General features: G+C 43.0%; 1 protein-coding gene across 2 annotated transcripts in view; it reads left to right on the top strand.

Annotated features, from left to right (window-relative positions):
* Nucleotides 1-17,904, top strand: part of ATP6V1H (ATPase H+ transporting V1 subunit H) — a 110,988-nt gene extending 93,084 nt beyond the window's left edge. For both annotated transcript variants that reach the window (XM_047842428.1, XM_047842427.1), the window contains one exon: nt 17,555-17,904. In XM_047842428.1, coding sequence (XP_047698384.1) covers nt 17,555-17,615 — 61 coding nt within the window. In that variant the 3' untranslated portion in view covers nt 17,616-17,904. The remainder of the gene's footprint in view (nt 1-17,554) is intronic.
* The last annotated feature ends 1,090 nt before the right edge of the window (nt 17,905-18,994 follow it).

Below are 18,994 nucleotides of genomic sequence, written 5' to 3'. Positions count from 1 at the left end.
CCATTAATAGTTTTAAGAAGGTTTACTCATAAGGCGTTTAGAAAACAGATATCTGTTTCATATAAATGAATGAGATGTCTTAATTTGGTGAGTGGTTATGTGTTCATGGTTAGTGTGTTCGTAATGTTAGGAAAGTATAATTTTGAGACTACTTTTCCATTTGCCTAATTTTTTTTGCCCACATAAGAGAATTTCATGTTTATGTATGTGTGTATACGTGTGTATACATGTGTATATATACCTATCTTCTAAGATACCTTTTGCATATTCTGCGTGTTCAGAATCAAATATATCCAGTTTATCATGTTCTGACAACCTGCGACAATTTTGCTATTTTTCTTTCAACTATAAGTTATTTTAGGTAAGAATATGTGTCCTAATTATTGTTAACTTATATTTTTGATAAAATTGAAGGGTGGTAAACATTTATACTTAGATGGCAATAAAAAATCTTCGCAGTGTTTTTGTAGATTATCAGTAGAAGCCGCATGTTTAAATAGAAGCTGCCCGAGAAATAGTATCAGTGATAAAATTGTAGAAACAAAGAAGCCACTAGAAGGTTCTGCCAGAGCATAACAGGAACGTGATTGGTGCTAGTATACTAGTGAAAGATCTTCATACACTAAGATCTGAACTTCTGTGCCTGCTTTACTTCACCAGGCATGGTTTGTTTGCAGTCAATAAAAACCTACTTAAGCCAGCTTAAATCTAAGAAACTCTCTTAGAAGGATGTCAGCGTAGCTCACAGAACCCCACGATGGGGGAAGTCACACAGTTTCACCGAAACCGGGAACCGGAAAGCTGGCAGGAAGCAAGGCCACAACATTCTCCACCTCCCTTTCCTTGTGGCCACACGGTTTCTCCCGGCTGCAGCTGCCTGCTTCGTTATTTTCTGTAGACTGGCTTTTCCGCCCAGGGTCCCGTCGGGGTTGCCCCTCGGTTGCCAGCTAACCCTCCAGTTGAGTTTTCTACAGCGAGCTGGCGCAGGGTGCCTCTGCCGAATCCCTTGCTTCCTGCTGGGCGTGTTCCTTGGCCACTTGTCTCTTCCTCACCTGACGAAGAAAGAACAGGATTCGAATGGCAGCGAGGAGTTCTTTTTTGTGGATCCGTGAGTTTGATGTCTCTGCGTTGCATCCAAGAAGTCGTCCAAAAGGTAGAAATACAGGTTTGGAGTTCCAGAGCAAGATGGGAGCTAGAGTGATAGAGCTGAGTAATCAGGAGACAAGGGATTGAGTCGCGGCAGTAGATGAGATTACCCCCCAAAAGCATGTGTAGAGCCGGACCTCTTCACCTAGGAGGTGTTTCGGCTAGCTCTCTGCAGTTGGATGCCAACCATGTAGAAGTATTGTCTGTGGGGAGAGTCCACACTGTTCATCAGATCTGCAAAGGGGTCTGTGATAAAGAGGAGGGTAAGAACCACTGTTAGAGAATGAGACGAAAATAATAAGGGATCGACAGAAGAGGAGTAGAATTTTACACGAGGGTGGGGGTGGGTGAAAGATTCTAAGGAGAAATGGCTACAGGATTAGGAGAAAACCAGAAACACATACGTTAGGGAAGCAAATGGAAGAGAGTGTATTTCAAGCAGGATTGAGTCAGGGGTGGGCGGTGTAAAACACGGCCGAGGGGACCAGGAAGAGGAGGAGCAGATAGTTCCCTTGGATGTGGCTGCAAGAAGACCTCTGGGGCCCAGGGCTGGGGCTCTTGGTGGCCTCCAACAGGCAGATTGCCCCAGGGATGGTGAAGAAGTAAAGAAAGTCACGGTGGTTGTTCCCTCTAGAGGGTTCTTTAGGAGAGGGAGGCGGGAGGACAGTGCTTAGTGGGGGCCTGAGGTAGACGTCGGCTGTTTGTTGTCATCGTTTGCTTTAGCCTAAAAAATGTTTCAAATGCAGTCAGAAGGGAGTTCGAGTGGGAGAAAGTGACGAAGGGAGGGCCCTGAAGAGGCAGGGTGGAGTCGTTACTCGGAAAGGTAACTCGGTGGGCATTGTCAGACCTCCCTTCCAATAGCCCCTCTCAGGATGAGATTAAAACTCTCATGGGAGCCTGTTTAGCAAATAAATCTTTATTGAATTGTTAATTGGGGAGTGTAGGTATCCAGTTTGTGCCGAATGCATGTTTTCCCCATTGCTAAAGATTTAACTTTTTATTTCCAGACTTTTGAATTTGAGGGTGTGGCGAGGTGCTGGTTAGGAAGCAGTGCCACTCTTTTTAGTTTTTGTTTTAGAGACAGAGTGCGTGAGCAGGGCAGAGGGGCGGAGGGGGAGAGAGAGAGAGAGAGAGAAATGTATACTTTTTAATGTTTATATGAGAGAGTGAGTGAGTGTGCAAACGGGGGAGGGGCATACAGGGGGGGAGGGGCATACAGGGGGGAGGACAGAAGATCTAAAGCGGGCTCTGTGCTGGCAGTGGAGAGCCTGTTGCAAGGCTCAAGCTCATAAACCGTGAGATCATGACCTGAGCCAAAGTCGGATGTTTCACCAACTGAGCCACCCAGGCGCCCTGTGTGTGTGTGTGTGTGTGTGTGTGTGTGTGTGTGTGTGAGAGAGAGACAGAGAGAGAGAGAGAGAGAGAGAGAGAATCTTAAGCAGGCTCCACACTCAGCACGGAGCCTGACATGGGGCTCCATTCCATGACTCTGGATCATGACCTGAGCCTAAATCAAAAGTCAGGTGCTCAACCAACGAGCCACCCTGGTGTGCACCCCCCACCCCACCCCTGGAAGCAATGCAAGTCTTTAAAAGCGTTCAAAGTATTCCACACTGTTATCAGTTATTGGGTGGGCTGGATAGATAACAGATGGAGGAGAATTAACATTTTTTGAGGCAGTAGCCGGAAGGACATTATCTTTTAAGTCTTCATACATCTCTCTGCAAGATGGACATTACTGTTCTCGGTTTTATAGATATGAAGTCCGGAGCATAAGGATGGCTACGTGACTGCCCAAGTTTTCCCATTTATGGGAGTTAGATTTGAATATGCGTCTGTGTAACTCCAGATTCCAAGTTTGTTGTCACTCTGTCGTGCTACTGAGTAGAGCGTACTTGGGAGCCCCATGAGTGTGTTCTCTCCCATTACACCTGCACAATAGGGCACCTCCTAACCAGACATCTGGTAGCGCTTTGCTTTGGTGTTCAGGTGACACTGCCGTACCACTAGCTCACCTTCTGTCTCCTCTCTGCCTGTTTTCATTGTCAGTGTCAGTATCGGTCACTGCCCGCCCCCTCCAGCTCCTTGCTGTTTTGTCTCTGTTGCTTCCTCAGTGCTTGGGGACGAGTTGTGTTTGCTGACTGAATTAATTAAAGCAATTTTCTTTCCTTTCGTTCCTTCCACACCCTGGCTTTTGTGCAGGAAGGTTGGTAGTGTGTAGATCTTACCCAGCAATCAGATGCTTCTTTCCTACACACAGGAACTTGTGGATCAGTCCCAGGAGGTTGATTCCCTGGCCTTCGCCTTTTTCTTGCTTCGTTTGATCTCTGTCTGCTGCCTCTGGCTCTTTGATGGTGAAAAGAGACTCCTTTTCATCCTCATTTCCCGACTTGATGGGATTTTAGGGTGATGATTCTGTTGCTACTGGAAGGGCATCTTCCCAGATCTTTATAGTAGTAGACTGGATATGGGTTATAAGTATTTTTTTTTTTAATTTTTTTAACGTTTATTTATTTTTGAGAAAGAGAGGGAGACAGAGCACAAGCAGGGGAGGGGCAGAGAGAGAGGGAGACACAGAATCCGAAACAGGCTCCAGGCTCTGAGCTGTCAGCACAGAGCCGGACGCGGGGCTTGAACTCACGGACTGTGAGATCATGACCTGAGCCGAAGTCAGTTGCTTAACCAACTGAGCCACCCAGGTGCTCCGAGGGTTATAAATATTTTAATAAGGTAAATATAGCTCTCATCACAGCCTTCAAGTTTTAAAGACTAAATTAGCACTGTTTGCTTCTTTTGGGGTATCTTGGCTTCTTAAGTCATGTGGGTGATTTCCTCTTTTGGTTAACCATTTTGTTTGTTGTGCCCGTTTAATGGCAAAGTCAAGAAAATGAATTATATAACTTATATTAATTAGGGTAGTTTAAAAACCTATATTAAATATCCATTAAAAGTTTTTTACAAGTAGTTGGGGTGCCTGAGTGGCTCAGTCAGTTGAGCGTCCGACTCTTGATTTCAGCACATGTCATGATCTCACAGTTCCTGAGTTCGAGCCCCGTGTTGGGCTCTGTGCTCGCTGTGCAGAGCCTACTTGGGATTCTCCTGTTTCCCTCTTTCCAGTCCTCTCCTGCTCTCGCTCTCACTCTCTCACTCTCTCTTTCTCTCTCTCAAAGATAAATAATAAACATTAAAAAAATTAAAAAAGTATTTTTACAAGTAATTATTTTTAACCTGTCCATTTCAAGACCTGTTTTTAATTCCCCCAAGTAACTGTATATGTTTTGTATTTTATCATTTATCAGCATACATTTTTAAAATATCTTTTTTTCACTTATAGTCGCTTTGAAGTAATGTTTCTCATACTTCTCTTATTATTGGTTTTGGAGCTTTAGGATTTCAAGTAGACAGCAGTTATTTGTTGGATGATAGCAGAATATGTTCGTTGTTTGGGCCTTTGTTCTCCAAATAATATTCTGAAGTTCCTCTGGGTAGCATCGTAGAATAATATCTATTCACAATTTGGTAGTCACGGTTTACTATAACCTTATTGATCTGTTGTCTCTGTAGAAATAAAAAAAAAATTAAGTACCTTGGATTTATAATATTAAATATATACTTAAAAAAATGGGGGCTGTAAGAATAGACTTTTTATACTGTGACAAATAGAGACCAGTTTCCTGAAATAAATTGTTCATTTGAAGCTTTAGGACAGAAACATGGCACACCCAACTTGGAGAAAATGACTAGGAGAAATTATTTTACCTTATTATCATGTGAAATAAATGATCGTATTTAGCAAATATGATAAATTATAGGCCTATAGATGGATTATTAAATATAAAAGCAAATGTATGGGTTTGCCTGTGGAAACAGAATATTTACTATCCAAAGTGTTTGTGTTTGCAGCATAACACTAGAAAATAGCTATCAGAGTACTCTTTTTTTTTTTCTTGAATGATTTTTGGCATAGTTTTGAGTATAAGTTGTGGGCCGAAATGTTTAAAACAGAATTTTGATTTACTCTGCATTTTGCTAATGAAAAATTTCACCTTGTGTTTTCTCCGCTAAATGATTTCTTATCAGTGGTTAATGCTCTTCAGACCAGATTGTTCACAATATCATGCTTCCCAGCTGTTTTTGTTTTCTGCTCTCCTGTCTCTTTGCTTAACTAGTCTTGAATAATATGCTAGTTTCTCGGTTGGAATAGATGATAGTGTTACATGGTCACAATTTGCTGTTTTCCGAGGTGCTCAAGGTTTTCTGTCTTGTTGGTTGTTAAACCTAATTTTGCTAGTTCTGGCTTGACATCTCAGTCAGCCTTTCTGCTCCTCTCTGCATGGGTGAGAATTAGAAAAGGCAGTACTTAAATGCTGAGCTGTCAGGTTGAGATGGTGACAGAGACTGCCACATATTGAAGCAAGACATTGAGGAAGGTTTCAGAATTTCAGTATTTGGAAAAAATTTGAGTTCTGCCCTCTGTCTGGATTTATTTAAGTTTGTAGGTTAACTGTTAGCATATTTTACATGCTGGACTAATTGAGCTAGTCACATACCCTTGTGTTAAAGCCAGTGTATATCTCATATCTAGTATAGATACTGAGGGTTTTTTTCAAGAGGAGACATAATGGGAAGGATAGGTTCTGCTAATGATGTGACATACCCAAAATAACAATGGTTGAGACACAACAGATGTTTGTTCTGAACAGGGTCTCGTGAAAGGATGGGGGTAGACAGTCCTCAACTGTAAGTACGAAGGGATCCAGTCTTCTTCCAGCTCAGGATGCTGCCATTCCTAGGGTGTAGCCCTCGTCCTCATGACAGTGGGTGGTGGTGGATGGACCAAGCAACTGAAAGCCTCCTGGAATGTGCCCCCTAGCACTTCTCCATACAACAACGACTCCTCCAACAGCAACAACTCCCTGTTGGCCAGTACTCAGTTATGCCGCTGCAAAGGAACTGGAAAGTGAAGGCTTGACTAAAATCACATGTCCTACTATAAAGTTCAGTGGTTCTATTATTGAGGAAGAAGGAGAGAAAAAGGATACTGGAGACTGAGTAGAAGTTTCTCTTCCAGAAGTTAAATCTGCTATATAATCTTATGTATAAAATTATCAATATTTGCATTGATTTTGACTGTTGTTTCGGGACCCATATGACCTACCTCCACTGGCATAGATAATTGAGGAGGCTGTGATTATGTGTGGGGTTCATGTTCTCTTAAAATCCCTTCTTCCTTTTAAGAGTTTTAGGAAAATTATTTGTAATCCCTTGAAAGCTGATATTTGGTAATTTTTATGGCACAGGAATTGCCAGTGCTTTTGATGTTTTGATGTTTGAAATGTTTATGAACTAAAACCAGTAAAATAGTTATACTACTCTTAACTGATTTATTAGCTGAACAAATAGCCAATTATAGATTTTATTTAAATGAAATGTATCTTAGTTTCAAAACTAATTTTTGGCAGTGAAGGTTGATGATGATGATTGGCAACTCCATTCATCATGTACTTAAAAGATGTATATTGGACTTCCAAATTTGAACAAAGCTAACTTTACTGGTTACTTTTTGGGAGGAAAGCTAGACTGTTCATCGAACAGGAAGTAATTTAATGCCACTCCTGTAGCAGAGTGTGACAAGCACATGCTTCACTGTAACACTGTGGGGAAGGGCTATGTGGCCATGTGGAGAGTGGGCCCAGTCCAGGCCTGGGAAGGGATATAGGAGCTCTTGGCAGATTAGGAGACCAGTGAAGGGGAGGGGGAGAATAGGGAGAGGGTGGGAAGATTCCAGTGAGGGAGTTATGTATGCACATATATTGAGGTCAGAGAGATCCTGACCCATTGGGGGAATTACCACTGGTTCCGGACAGCTGGAGTCTGGTTACGAAGCTGAAAATACGGTTGGAGACATCATAGTGGCCGGGTCATGACAACCGTCTTTGCTGTGCTAGGTTTGAACTCCTTCCTGAAGACTGTGGAAAACTACGGAGATTAGTAAAAATAATCGCAGTGTCATTTTAGGAAGACCATTTTAGAGACAATGGGGGCTGGTGGATTTGGAGCCTGGAGGGAAAAACACCAGTGAGGAGACTGCAGATTCAAGCCAGGCGGTAGGTTATGAGGATGTCCATGTAGAGAGGCAGGGTCAGGGGTCGGAGAGAAGAGAATCTGTCAAACCTGGAGATAAGTTGGATGTGAGGGGAATATAAGAGGGAGGAGGCCAGCGACACCGCCCCCCCCCCCCCCCCCCCGCCAAGGTTTATGGTTGATGGTCTTAGTTACAAAACAGAACGAGACAAGCAAACCAAAAACCTCTTATGTCCTTGCATGCTGTATTCCAAATTTCCGTCATCTACTTGATGCTCTACATAGCTCTAAGGTCCATTTCCGGTGATTATAAATTCACATTGGAGGAACAACTGGCCCACATGTTTTGGTTTATTTTAGTCTCTGCATATGTTATGGAGAAATGGTTCTCTAAAGAATAATTCTGTAGGCTTAGGAGATCTTTTAAGCTTAATTATAAAGCTAATTTAATACACTTTCCACTACATATCATTAAAATGTTGAATTTGCCTTCTGAAATATTGTTTCTTTACCGTGGATTTAGTTGAGCCTTCTTGTGTTATAAGGAGACTCTAATTTGAAATTTAAAATAATTTTAAATTTTGAGCATTCTGCTAGTAATGAACTGGTTTAGATTATGAAGTATTTGGTAGGTTTAACTGCTGGCCTCTTTGTCTCATCTGGTGTTTCAGAACATTTCTTGTTAGGAGAAAAAGGCTTTCTCTTTCGGGGTCTAACTTTCCTGTAGTGTAGGATTCTCCAGCTATTTTTCATTCAGCAATTACTGACATCTTAGAATATGCCAGGCACTGACCTAGTACTTGAAGAAGGTAAATTGACATTCTGTCTACTCTCATGCACTTAAAAGTCTTAATATTCCAAATATAATTCAAGACAAAGGAGTCTGTAATAAGCCTTAAATATGGACTTGGCTTATATACTATTCATAACTAATATAAAATAAATTTTCTTCTTAAAAGTCCTTGTAACCACACAGACCTTTCTCCCACACTGCGTGGTGCATAACTAGATCTGTATGTGATGTGATCATTTAGGATGACTTCTGGTTTGTGGTTTCTGCATGAAGGAGCTTGGAAGGTCCCACTGCATCCTGACAACAAGTAAAGAGCTCAACAGACTGAAAAATCAATAACTCTTTTTGGATCCATAGGAGAGGGAAGGACATAGGGCTAACGGCAGCTCCCAGGATTGGAGAGACAGAGAAGCACGCACAGGGAGTTTAGGCATACTGGGGCAGACCCGTAAGCAGAAACCAGTGAGAGAGCCAGCACCTGGGTAGGAAAACCTGGACTCTGCTGAATTTCAGGAGGCTCAATGTGGACAAGTCTGAGAGTTAAAAACCCCAGGGAGACCCAGTCATAGTGAGTCCTTACCATACAGTGAGGTTTATCTTCAAAAGCTAGACCAGGATCCCACAGTAAATATCTGAGAAAAGTCCCCTCAGGCTTTTGGCAAGGGCAGAGGAAAGGGAACCATCTCAAAATATGCCAGAGCACTTTGTACTTAATAAGGCCTACCCTCGAGGGAAACTGGCTAACTAGATAGGCCTTACCTGCTGGGATATTATCAGTGTCTAGCTGGCCTGGGGAAGGGAGGTAACCAGCTCTGTGTAGCTCACTCTGGCCATCCTGTCCCATCCAAGGGGGTAGAAGAAACCTTGAGAAACGCTTGTGAAGTTCACAGTCCAGAGGCCATAGCTCACTAAAAGACCGAGATCTAATGACAGGATGATAGAATGCTTCCCCTTCCTGCACCTTACCAAAGGCTTATTTACAGGAGCTCTTTTCACCTAGTACATCATGTCCAACTTTGAAGAAAATATGACAAGGCATACCAAAAGGCAAAAGGCACAGTTCGAAGAGACAAAGTACGTATCAGGATCAGCCTGGCAGTGATGTTGAGATGACCAGACTGGGAGTTTTAAACAGCTATGATTACTATGCTAAGGACCGTAATGGATACAATAGGATGCCAGAACAGGTGAATAATGTAAGCAGAGAGATGGGAATCCTAAGAAAGAACCACAAAGAAATGCTGGAGTTGAGAAACACTATGATAGAAATGAAGAATGCCTTTGATGGGTTTATTGATAGACTGGATGTGGCTGAGGAGAGAATCTCTGAGCTCAAAGAAATATCAATAGAAACCTCCAATACCTAAAAGCAAAGAGAACAAAGACTGAAAAACCCAGAATAACCAAGGACTGTGGGACTTCTACGAAAGGTTTGATCTATAGATTGATCAATAGAATCAACCTGATCTGTAGAGTCAATGCAACCCAAATTAAAATCCCAACAAGTTATCTTGTGGCTATCAACAAACGTATACCAAAGTTTATATGCAGAACAAAAGACCTAGAATAGCCAACACAGTAGTGAAGGAGAAGGACAAGAGGATTGACGTTACTTGACTTCAGGACATAACTACAAAGCTACAGTATTCAAGACAGTGTGGTATTGGTGAAAGAATAGACAAATAGGGCAATGGAACGGAGTAGAGAATCTAGACATAGACCCCTACAAATACAGTCAACTGATCTTTGACAAAGGAGCAAAGGCAATACAGTGGAGCAAAGATAGTCTCTTCAGCATATGGTCCCGGGCCAACTAGACATGCACATGCAGAAATGAATCCGGCGTAGACCTTACACCCTTCACAAAAATTAACTCAACATGAATCATAGACCTGAATGTAAAACGCAAAACTATAAAACTCCTTGAAGATAATATAGGAGGAAACCTAGATGACCTTGGGCACGGTGATGCCTTTTCAGATACAATGAAAGAAATAACCGAGAAGTTGGACGTAAGTTAAAAATTTATGCTCTGTGAAAAACGTCAAGAGAATTAGAAGATGAGACATAGACTGGGAGAAGATATTTGCAAAAGACACATCTATTACCTGAAATGTACAAAGAACTCTTAAAACTCAACAATAAGAAAACAACCTGAGAAATAAATGAGCCAAAGATCTTAATAGACACCTCACCAAAGGAAATACACTGATGGTAAATAAATATATGAAAAGATGCTACACATCCTATGTCATCAGGGAAATGCAAATTAAAACAAAAATGAGATGCCACTACACACCTATCAGATTAGTCAAAATCTGGAACATTGACAACACCAAATGCTGGCCAGGGTGTGCAGTGACAGGAACCCCCATGTGGTGTTGGTGGGGATGCAAAACAGCGCAGCCACTTTGGAAGACCGTTTGATGATTTCTTATAAGACTAAATATATTCTTACCATATGATCCAGCAATTGTACCTCTTGGTATTTACCCAAAGGGGCTGAAAACTCATGTCCTTACAAAGACCTGCACAGGGAGAGTTATAGCAGCTTTATACGTAAAATTTTTAAATTTTTTTATGTTTATTTTTGAGAGAGAGGGAGACAGAGTGTGAGCAGGCAAGGGGCAGAGAGAGAGGGGGACACAGAATACAAAGGAAGCTCCAGGCTCCGAGCTGTCAGCACAGAGCCCGACACAGGGCTTGAGCCCACGAACTGTGAGATCGTGACCTGAGCCAAAGTCGGACACTCAACCAACTGAGCCACCCAGGCGCCCCTAGAAAAACAAACCTTAAAAAAAAAAAGATGCGAGGTCATGATTTTCAGGTCACGATCTCACGGTTTCTGAGTTCGAGCCCGCATCGGGCTCTCTGTACTCTCAGCACGAAGCCCTCTTCGGGTCCCTTGTCCCCTTCTCTCTCTGCCTCTCCCCTGCTCACCTGCGCATGCTTGCTCGCTCTCAAAAATAAGTAAACGTTAAAAAAAAAAAAAAGATGAAAGGCGTGTCTGCTGCCACTCCTGATGTTTTGAGAGCTCGATGCGTTGCGTATCATGACCATTTGTTAGAAAAATGAGAAAGTGTGTGAGACACGGCTGATCTAATGATAAAGCTGCTGGTAATAGGTAAAGAGGGACTATTCTTGAAAATAAGCTAGAGATAAAGAAACTCTGGATATTTAGATTTTATAGCTGGTTTAAATGATTTGATTGTTGGAATTCCTGTGTGAAAAATAACTTCGTTACTGCAAATTTTGCCTAAATTGCTTTTATAATAGACTCTAAGGCAGTTGCTTTTAAAATGCACATTTTTGTTTCTTAGGGCCAGCACTCACATAAATCGATTCTACTTTTAGAATCACTGACTTCTTTAGAGATACTGCGACCCTATTGAGATTTGAATTTAGATGCCATTAGAAAATGAAGTGGCGAGTGGTCATGAAAATGCATTTGAGAAATAAGCTGAGGACTCGCGTTGTGATGTCCTTAAGCTTTTTATTCTCACGTCTACACAGTAACATGTCCTCAGCTAGTGGGAGGTCGGATAGTGTACCGTGAGGCGGTATTATATAGCGATGAAGACTCTGAGTTTGTAAATCAGACGGACTTGTGTACAAACACCTCCTGCCAATAACTGGTTAGCCTAACATTACAGTATGTCATTTTCATCGCTAAACTCCAGTTCCTTTTCTATAAACAGGGGCTCGTCTGTAGCTTTTATGAATCTTATCGTGGAGAATAAATAAGAAAATATATGTCAAGCAGTGAGGGCCGTGCTTCGTACTAAACAGCAGGCACTGGGAAATGGTACGTGTTGTGGAGATCACTGTTCCCAGGTTGGGATTTTTAAAGTATTGTGGGGACAGTTTGTATGTTCTTAAGTTTGGAATTTGACCCTGTTTCTGGGTTTCTAACTGTAAATTAGATGCAGATGGCAGAGGGCCCGGTGAGTTTTACATAGTTCTGTAGTTACACAGGAAAACCAATTCATAAAAACGGAATTTGCTTTGTGTGCGGTCATGATAAAAGCTGGAAGAATGAATAACATAACTGTAGTGAGCTGGCATTAAAAAAATAATTACGACAGGCTGGTACAGAATATTTCGATTTTATTTTTTCTCTTTACCAAATAGAAATCTGTGTTGCAAGCCAATATAAAGTTCGTATTTTCAAAAAACAAAAACTGTTTTCATACATTCAGAGAAGGATACTTCATTTATGATTTATGTTATACCCACGAGTTTTCCGACAGGATAGGCAAAAGTCAAGAGAAATACAATTATGACTCAGTTGTAGGTTTAATAATTATTCTAATAAACTCACAGAAAGATGTGATATATAGAATTCTAGGTCCTTTGTCATTTTAATTATGAAAATTTATACACCAAAGGAGACTAAAGAAAGTAATACACAGATGATAGTAACAGTGGATTTTCTACTAAGCTTTTTGGCAGCCAAGGGAAAAAAGGAAATAAGGGTGATTGTAGTTTTCGTAGATTAAGATGTTTGTCAGGAGAAAATTCACTTTTTTTCCTGGCACTAAATTATATAGATGAAGTTCCCATGTGTTTATTTTTTTTTTTAATTTTTTTAACGTTTATTTATTTTTGAGACAGAGACAGAGCATGAACGGGGGAGGGTCAGAGAGAGAGGGAGACACAGAATCTGAAACAGGCTCCAGGCTCTGAGCGGTCGGCACAGAGCCCGACGCGGGGCTCGAACTCACAAATGGTGAGATCATGACCTGAGCCGAAGTCGGACGCTTAACCGACTGAGCCACCCAGGCGCCCCTTCCATGTGTTTAAATTATATAGGCAAAGCATGTTGAATATCACAGTGTCTTCAACTATGTTTTTTTTTCCTTCTTTGTAACTGCAGTTTTAGAGAAAGAATAAAAATGTTTGCTTAAACAGCCCTAAATATAGTGAAGGTCTGACACTCCATTGTAATATGGTGAAGGCCGTTCTCTTCTAAGGGTTCACGTATGCCAGGGGATGCCCCCCGGTGCCCGGCTGCCCATAGCTGGGAGCCCAGACACGAAAGCCCTCTCCAGACTGCCTCTTTCAGGCAGGTTCCTTCTCAGGAACCGGAAAACAGTTTTTCAGTGTTACAACGGATGGTGAAGTGCAGACCTTTTATGGTCATTGACAAGAGAATGAAGTGTCAGCATGCAACATGATTTCATTTGTGAGCTGTTTTGTACTTGGATTTTTAAAAAGGGGAGTGGGTCTTGAGACCATTTCTTTTGTCCGTTTCAGAGATTTGGACTCCCAAATGGTTTAAGTTGTGGATGAAGTTAAAGAGGAGAAAACATCACACTTCTCAGATTTTGCTTCCTAGGTAGTAAAAGCAAAGATTTAACGTCAAACTCCTGTGGATTTCTGGTACATACTGGGCACTTTCTGAGTGAATTATAAGTGGAATTTTTATTCTTGTATCGATCTTCAGGTACAGAATGACTCGATACTCAGATTCCTTCATTTACAATAATTCTTCCTGAATCTTTTGTTATAGATAGACTGCAAGCCCTTGAGGTAAAATCTGTAATTGTTTTTCCTTTTGCCTGACGGCAATGGCACCTTAATCTGAAGAAATGATGTGTATCCTCTTAGTACTTTCTAATCTGTAAAACTACGAACAGTGGCTGCTTTTGTGCTTTTTAGGGCTCTTCCTGGGTTGGGCGTCCGTCAGCTTCACAGCATGAAGAGAAAGGGATCTGAGCCCTGGCCAGGCCGTTTGCGCACTTTGTCCCTAGGCACGTTATTGGAAGTTTTCTGAGGCTCCTTTCCCTCCCCCATCAGTGGAGGTAACTCACCTTGCAGGGATGCAGTGGACTAGGAGAATAGCGTGGGCACACGGGCAAGCAGGTTTCCCTGCGGGCTGGTAACAACGTGTGGAGTGTAGCCACCTGCTCCGTGTTTCCAGCCCCAGGCGCTTGGTGCCTGGACGGGCTATGGCTGGGGCCACACGGAGTTCAGAGGCAGGCTTGGGTGAACCTTGGGAAGATTTCAATTGGCTACGTGTTACCATTAGCCGTAGGGAAATAGACTGTATCGTTTTACAAGCCACAGATGTTCTCCAAAGCTTTGTGCACGTCAGGTCCTTTTTCTGCAGTTAGTATCTTTTTCAGTTGAGCCTCAGTTCGGCTCTCTCTGGTATTTTCACAACTCACGTGCCACACTGCAAACATCGCAATTTCAAGAAAGCCCGAGGGGGAGATTTAATTCTTCTTTCCATGGGTCCCATCTGGGCTCTTCTCCGGCTAGACTTTTGGCATTTTATGACCTATAATTCAGGCTTTCAGAGTTCCATCCGGGTTTTTGATGTGCACGCTCTCAGTTGAACCCTTTATGTGTTCTTGTCCTGCATCTAAGTCTTAAATTGCATAAATCCTAGTGAGCAGACACAAAGGAGGCCCTGAGTCCTCTGCATTCCGGGCCCTGAGGTGGACGGCCTCGGGGCCACTTTGGATGTGACAAAAATGAGAGTACCGTGGAGCATACCATCCATAATAGAGGCCTTCGACCAGGAGAAACAAGGCAGCAGAAGACCGTTGGGGTGGACCCATGGTCGGACATGCTTTTATTTATTTGTATGTGGTTTTTAAGTTTATTTAGTTTGGGAGAAAGCCAGAGAGCACAAGGCTGCGAGCAGGGGAGGGGGAGAGAGAGAGGGGATGAGCAGGCTCCGCACGGGGCTCCGTCCCACGAACCGGGAGCTGGAGTCAAGCCTCCGACGCTCGACTTACAGGGTCGCCCAGGCGCCCCAGACGTGATTCTAAATTCTCTGCCAGAAAAAAAGGCATCTTTGCCGGTTTACTATCTGACTCTGACCCTTAATGCAGTGATGTCTTTTTTATGAAGAAATCAGTTATCTTTTTCACCTCCAAGTGTTCACTCTTGTCCCCTGAATATCATTTAAATCTGATATGGGAATGGAGCACCCTTCATGTCTCTGAAAGGGGTGGAGCGGACGGGAGCCTCCGTGTGTGACCAGATCCAGCCAGACCCTTTCGGCCACTTGGCAGTTCAGAGCACTGAACTCCGGAAGGCTTTGCTATGTGACCTCGTGTCATTTCTCTTGGAAACTTACATTTAGAACGTGGTCCTTCACATTGGCCCTTTACTGAAAGAACTACGGCGTACTATAATTGGCACGGTGTCTTTAGGTATACTGTTAAAATGTTTTCTAAGAAATCACTCTCAGAGGGGAGGAAAAATAATTTCCCTTCTAACTTTCTGAGTTCTTAGCTGAGACCCTGTAATTAATAACAGATTGACGTGAGAAAAACAGTCGATTAACACATATATCTCATGTACACATGGGGGACACCCAGGAAAAATGGGCAACTTAAAGATGTAGCTTTAAAATTTGGGATTCAATTCCATCTTAATAGGGAAAAAGGAGTGTGTGTGGGGGCGGTTAGGCCTCTTAGGGAGAGTAAGTGATTGATGCATGGGCCGTTGGAAGAATTAGTGCAGAGTATCATAGATTGTGACAGGGTCTGTCTGGGTGTGATACGGACTTCTGTTCTCTTGTGATAAGAGTCTGTCCTCCCTGGTTGCTGAAACTCCAGGGGAGGGGACTGAAGAACTGAGTTCCTTCTGGAGGACCTGTGTTTAAGGAGATAAGGGGAGGTCAGAGAAAGCCTCTCCCTGCACTTGCTGTTTTCAAGTGTCTACAGCTCAAAATCATCAGTCCCCCAAAGGGGCGTATTTGGGGGTGGCATAGTCTGCTGACCCTTTGCGCTGAACAGTCTCACTTTTAGAATTGGAACATTTGAAGGCCCAATGAAGCACGCCTCATTTTAGGCTTAATTCCTTAGGTACATGCAGGAAAATACATAAGATCTGGACATCTTGTAATAAATATTACATCGTACCCCTCATCTCTCCCTCCCCCCACAACACAACACAACCCAGCCCACTTATGCAGTCATACGTGGTTCCTAGTTACAGGCCTCCCCAGAATGGCACCATTGATAGTGACCATAAACTCCTGCTTTTTTTCCTGTCTAGTGAAACGTATAGGTGGTTGGTTTCCCTTTTTTCCCTTGCATGACTTAGAACTACCGACTTGATGGTTGGTTGAGCATAAGATCCCCATTGTCCACGTTCTGTCAGGGTAGCTCCTGGTGGGCACAGGAATATGTTATATGCTTTAATATGACACACAGAATTGATAAGTCAGTGATGAGAACTTTCACGGAAGGATAAGAAAAGCACACAAACCGTCTTGATCCGGTAGGAAGTTTCAGTCTGCCCCGTAGTATTTTCAATCCTCCTTCACCTTGGTGAGACTTCTGGGGGTCCCTGACACCTCACCTGCACCGGTCCGCAGAACTCGCTCTGGTCCATGCCCTGAATGCTGCTGCTTGTTCTCAGTCCTGCTTCACAGCTCCGCTAGCTTTTTGCTAAGGCCGTGACAGCGGCCTGTGGCCTGCGGCCGTGACTGTGCAAACCCCGCCTCTCTCCCCTCTCTCTAGCTCTGTGGAGAAAGGCAGGCTCACATTTGCTGGGAGACGCCGGTGGCCCCCGTAGGTCGTTTCCCGGAGGTGCTTGGACGGGGAGAGGTTGGGTGCCAGCCGATGGGTTGAGGAGATGACGCTAGGCCTGTGTGTGCCCGCGGCTCGTCCCCAGCAGGTGCCCGCATCCCACGGCCTCTGGAACCTGCACGTCCCTGAGGGGGTGCAGCCGGGACGTAGGCCCAGGCCTCTATCCAAAACTCATGCTGTTTCCTTTTTGTGGCAGGGACTCTTAAATGTTCTTTACAAAATGTCTTCTGTTCAAAAACAATAGTTTGGGCACATCGTTCACAGGAAAGTGGGAAAGAAATTGTTTCTGTCCTGGAATTAACAGTGATGCCTGTATGTAACGAAGAGCTAAATATACACCTGCTGCGGGTGTGGATTCAGCTCATTTCTTGAAGGCGAATGTGATCTAAATAGTTCAGCAACCACTGCTCTAAGCCGCAGTGCCCCCTGTAAAATGAGAATACTCCTTCTCTGTTCCCGTGGCGACTCTGAGGACCCAGCGTGACCATCACTGTGAAGGTTCTAGACTATGTTGGTGCAGAGACAGTAGCTGTGCTACAAGTTGTGAATCTTGACGTTATTTTCACCCCTGGGTGTCGATACTTGTATTCAGTAATACGAGGACACCTGTTGTTCGTGTATTGGTACACTTCTGTGGAGTCATACTTGAGTGGGTTTTGAGCTTTGCAGATTGCGAATGTGGCCGAGCTGGGAAACAGGCCTCGTACCCAGACGGGGAAGGAGGCACCACCGCCTTGTAAGTGTGTGCACAGCCACCGGGCGTGCGTGACGACTTGTGAATGGTAAACAGAGCGCTTAAAATTCATACAGTACGGGCACTTTTCAAATCTGGAAAGGATTAGTTTTCGGGAGCTCTTTTACTAATTTGTAGTTATTAAAGGAAGTATAGGTGACATTGTATGTTATGCTTCGATTTTGAAAGAGATTCTCTGTCATTTAAATTCTAATTGACCTTGTCCTTTTATTCCTGCTGTTTTAGGGAATATCTTGGTAAACAGCTCCAATCCGAGCAACCTCAGACCGCTGCTGCCCGGAGCTGAGCATGCCCTCCTGCCTCAGAATCTCCTGCCTTCCCGTTCTGCCTGGGGTATGAATCTCAGTAGTTAGGGGCAGGAACAAATAATTTTTCATTTTACTTGCGATTTTCTTCTGTTGTGTAGCTTTTCCCAATGCTGATTTTCGTTAGACATGTTTGCCCATGAAGTTGTATAAAAGTAGGTGTTTTCTGTAGCTAAGGAAAAGATTACCGTTACCCGTACTGCTTGTAATTTCTGTATTTATTGTTCTCTGGAAATGAGTATAGTTATTAAAGGACTCTCGCTTCAAAAATGTTTTCCTCTTGTTCCTTACTTGGACTTTAACAAAAATCACCTGTTGTCCCAGCCAAATTGAGAGAATTGTTGTTGCAGAGTAGTGAATGGTAAGTACATGTTTTGAACTTCTGTGTATTTCTGTCTGTCCATCCATCCACCCATCCACCTTCCTACCTAATCATCCATCCGTCCCTCCACCCACCCATCGATACATCTCTCCGTCCATCCATGCACACATACACATTGCAGCAGTCCTCTGCTAATATTTAAAAAACTTTAAAATTTTAAACACATTTTTTAACATAATGCTGTGGTCCAAAAGATTTGCCTGTGGTGCTCAGTGAAGAATTTTAGCTTTTAGCTTTTAGTTTTAGAATATTTCATTGATTTCCTGTACCTTCATTCTTGGGTTTTAGTACCACAAGTCTGTTTTGTTTTCATACTTTTTGGCTTAAATGTTGCCAGTAGATATTTATTTCTGTTCCCCTCTCTCTTTACCCTGGAACTGCAGGCCTTCAGCAGCCCTCCCTCCTCTAAACCTGAGACTTTTGTCTTTAAATCTCTCTCTGCATCTCATTTTTCATTCATTTCAATTGTGTATTCGCAGCAGTTCTCTGAATGCCAAGGTGTTTGGTAAATGTAGGAAGGCTAATAAACTATTTTGATAGCTTTTTCCTCTTGAGGAAAGATACTCATAGGACCCATCTCCTGTGTGAAGATTGAATATTATTTTATTTTCAGCATAGAGGTCCTATCGAAAAAGTTAGTTAAGATAATGGATGTCTTTCCTGGTTAGTGAGTTCATGTGACTTGACCTCGTATTTCCAAGAAAATAGGTAATCTGAATCCAACCAATTTTTTCTTGACTGAAAGTTTTTTTTATAAGTATTTTTAAAAAGTTTATTCATCTCTCTTGAGAGAGAGACAGAGAGAGAGAGAGAGAGAGAGAGAGAGAGAATGCATGTGGGGGAGGGGCAGAGAGAGGAGGAGAGAGAGGCTGTCAGCCCGGAGCCCAGTGGAGCCCAATGCAGGGCTTGATCCTACGAGCCTCGAGATCATGACCTGAGCCAAAATCAAGAGTCAGATGCTTAACCAAATGAGCCACC

The sequence above is a fragment of the Prionailurus viverrinus genome, chromosome F2 (genome assembly GCF_022837055.1).
Source record: "Prionailurus viverrinus isolate Anna chromosome F2, UM_Priviv_1.0, whole genome shotgun sequence".
Lineage (NCBI taxonomy): Eukaryota > Metazoa > Chordata > Mammalia > Carnivora > Felidae > Prionailurus > Prionailurus viverrinus.
Note: the sequence above shows the minus strand (reverse complement) of the source record. Positions and strands in the feature narration are given on the sequence as shown.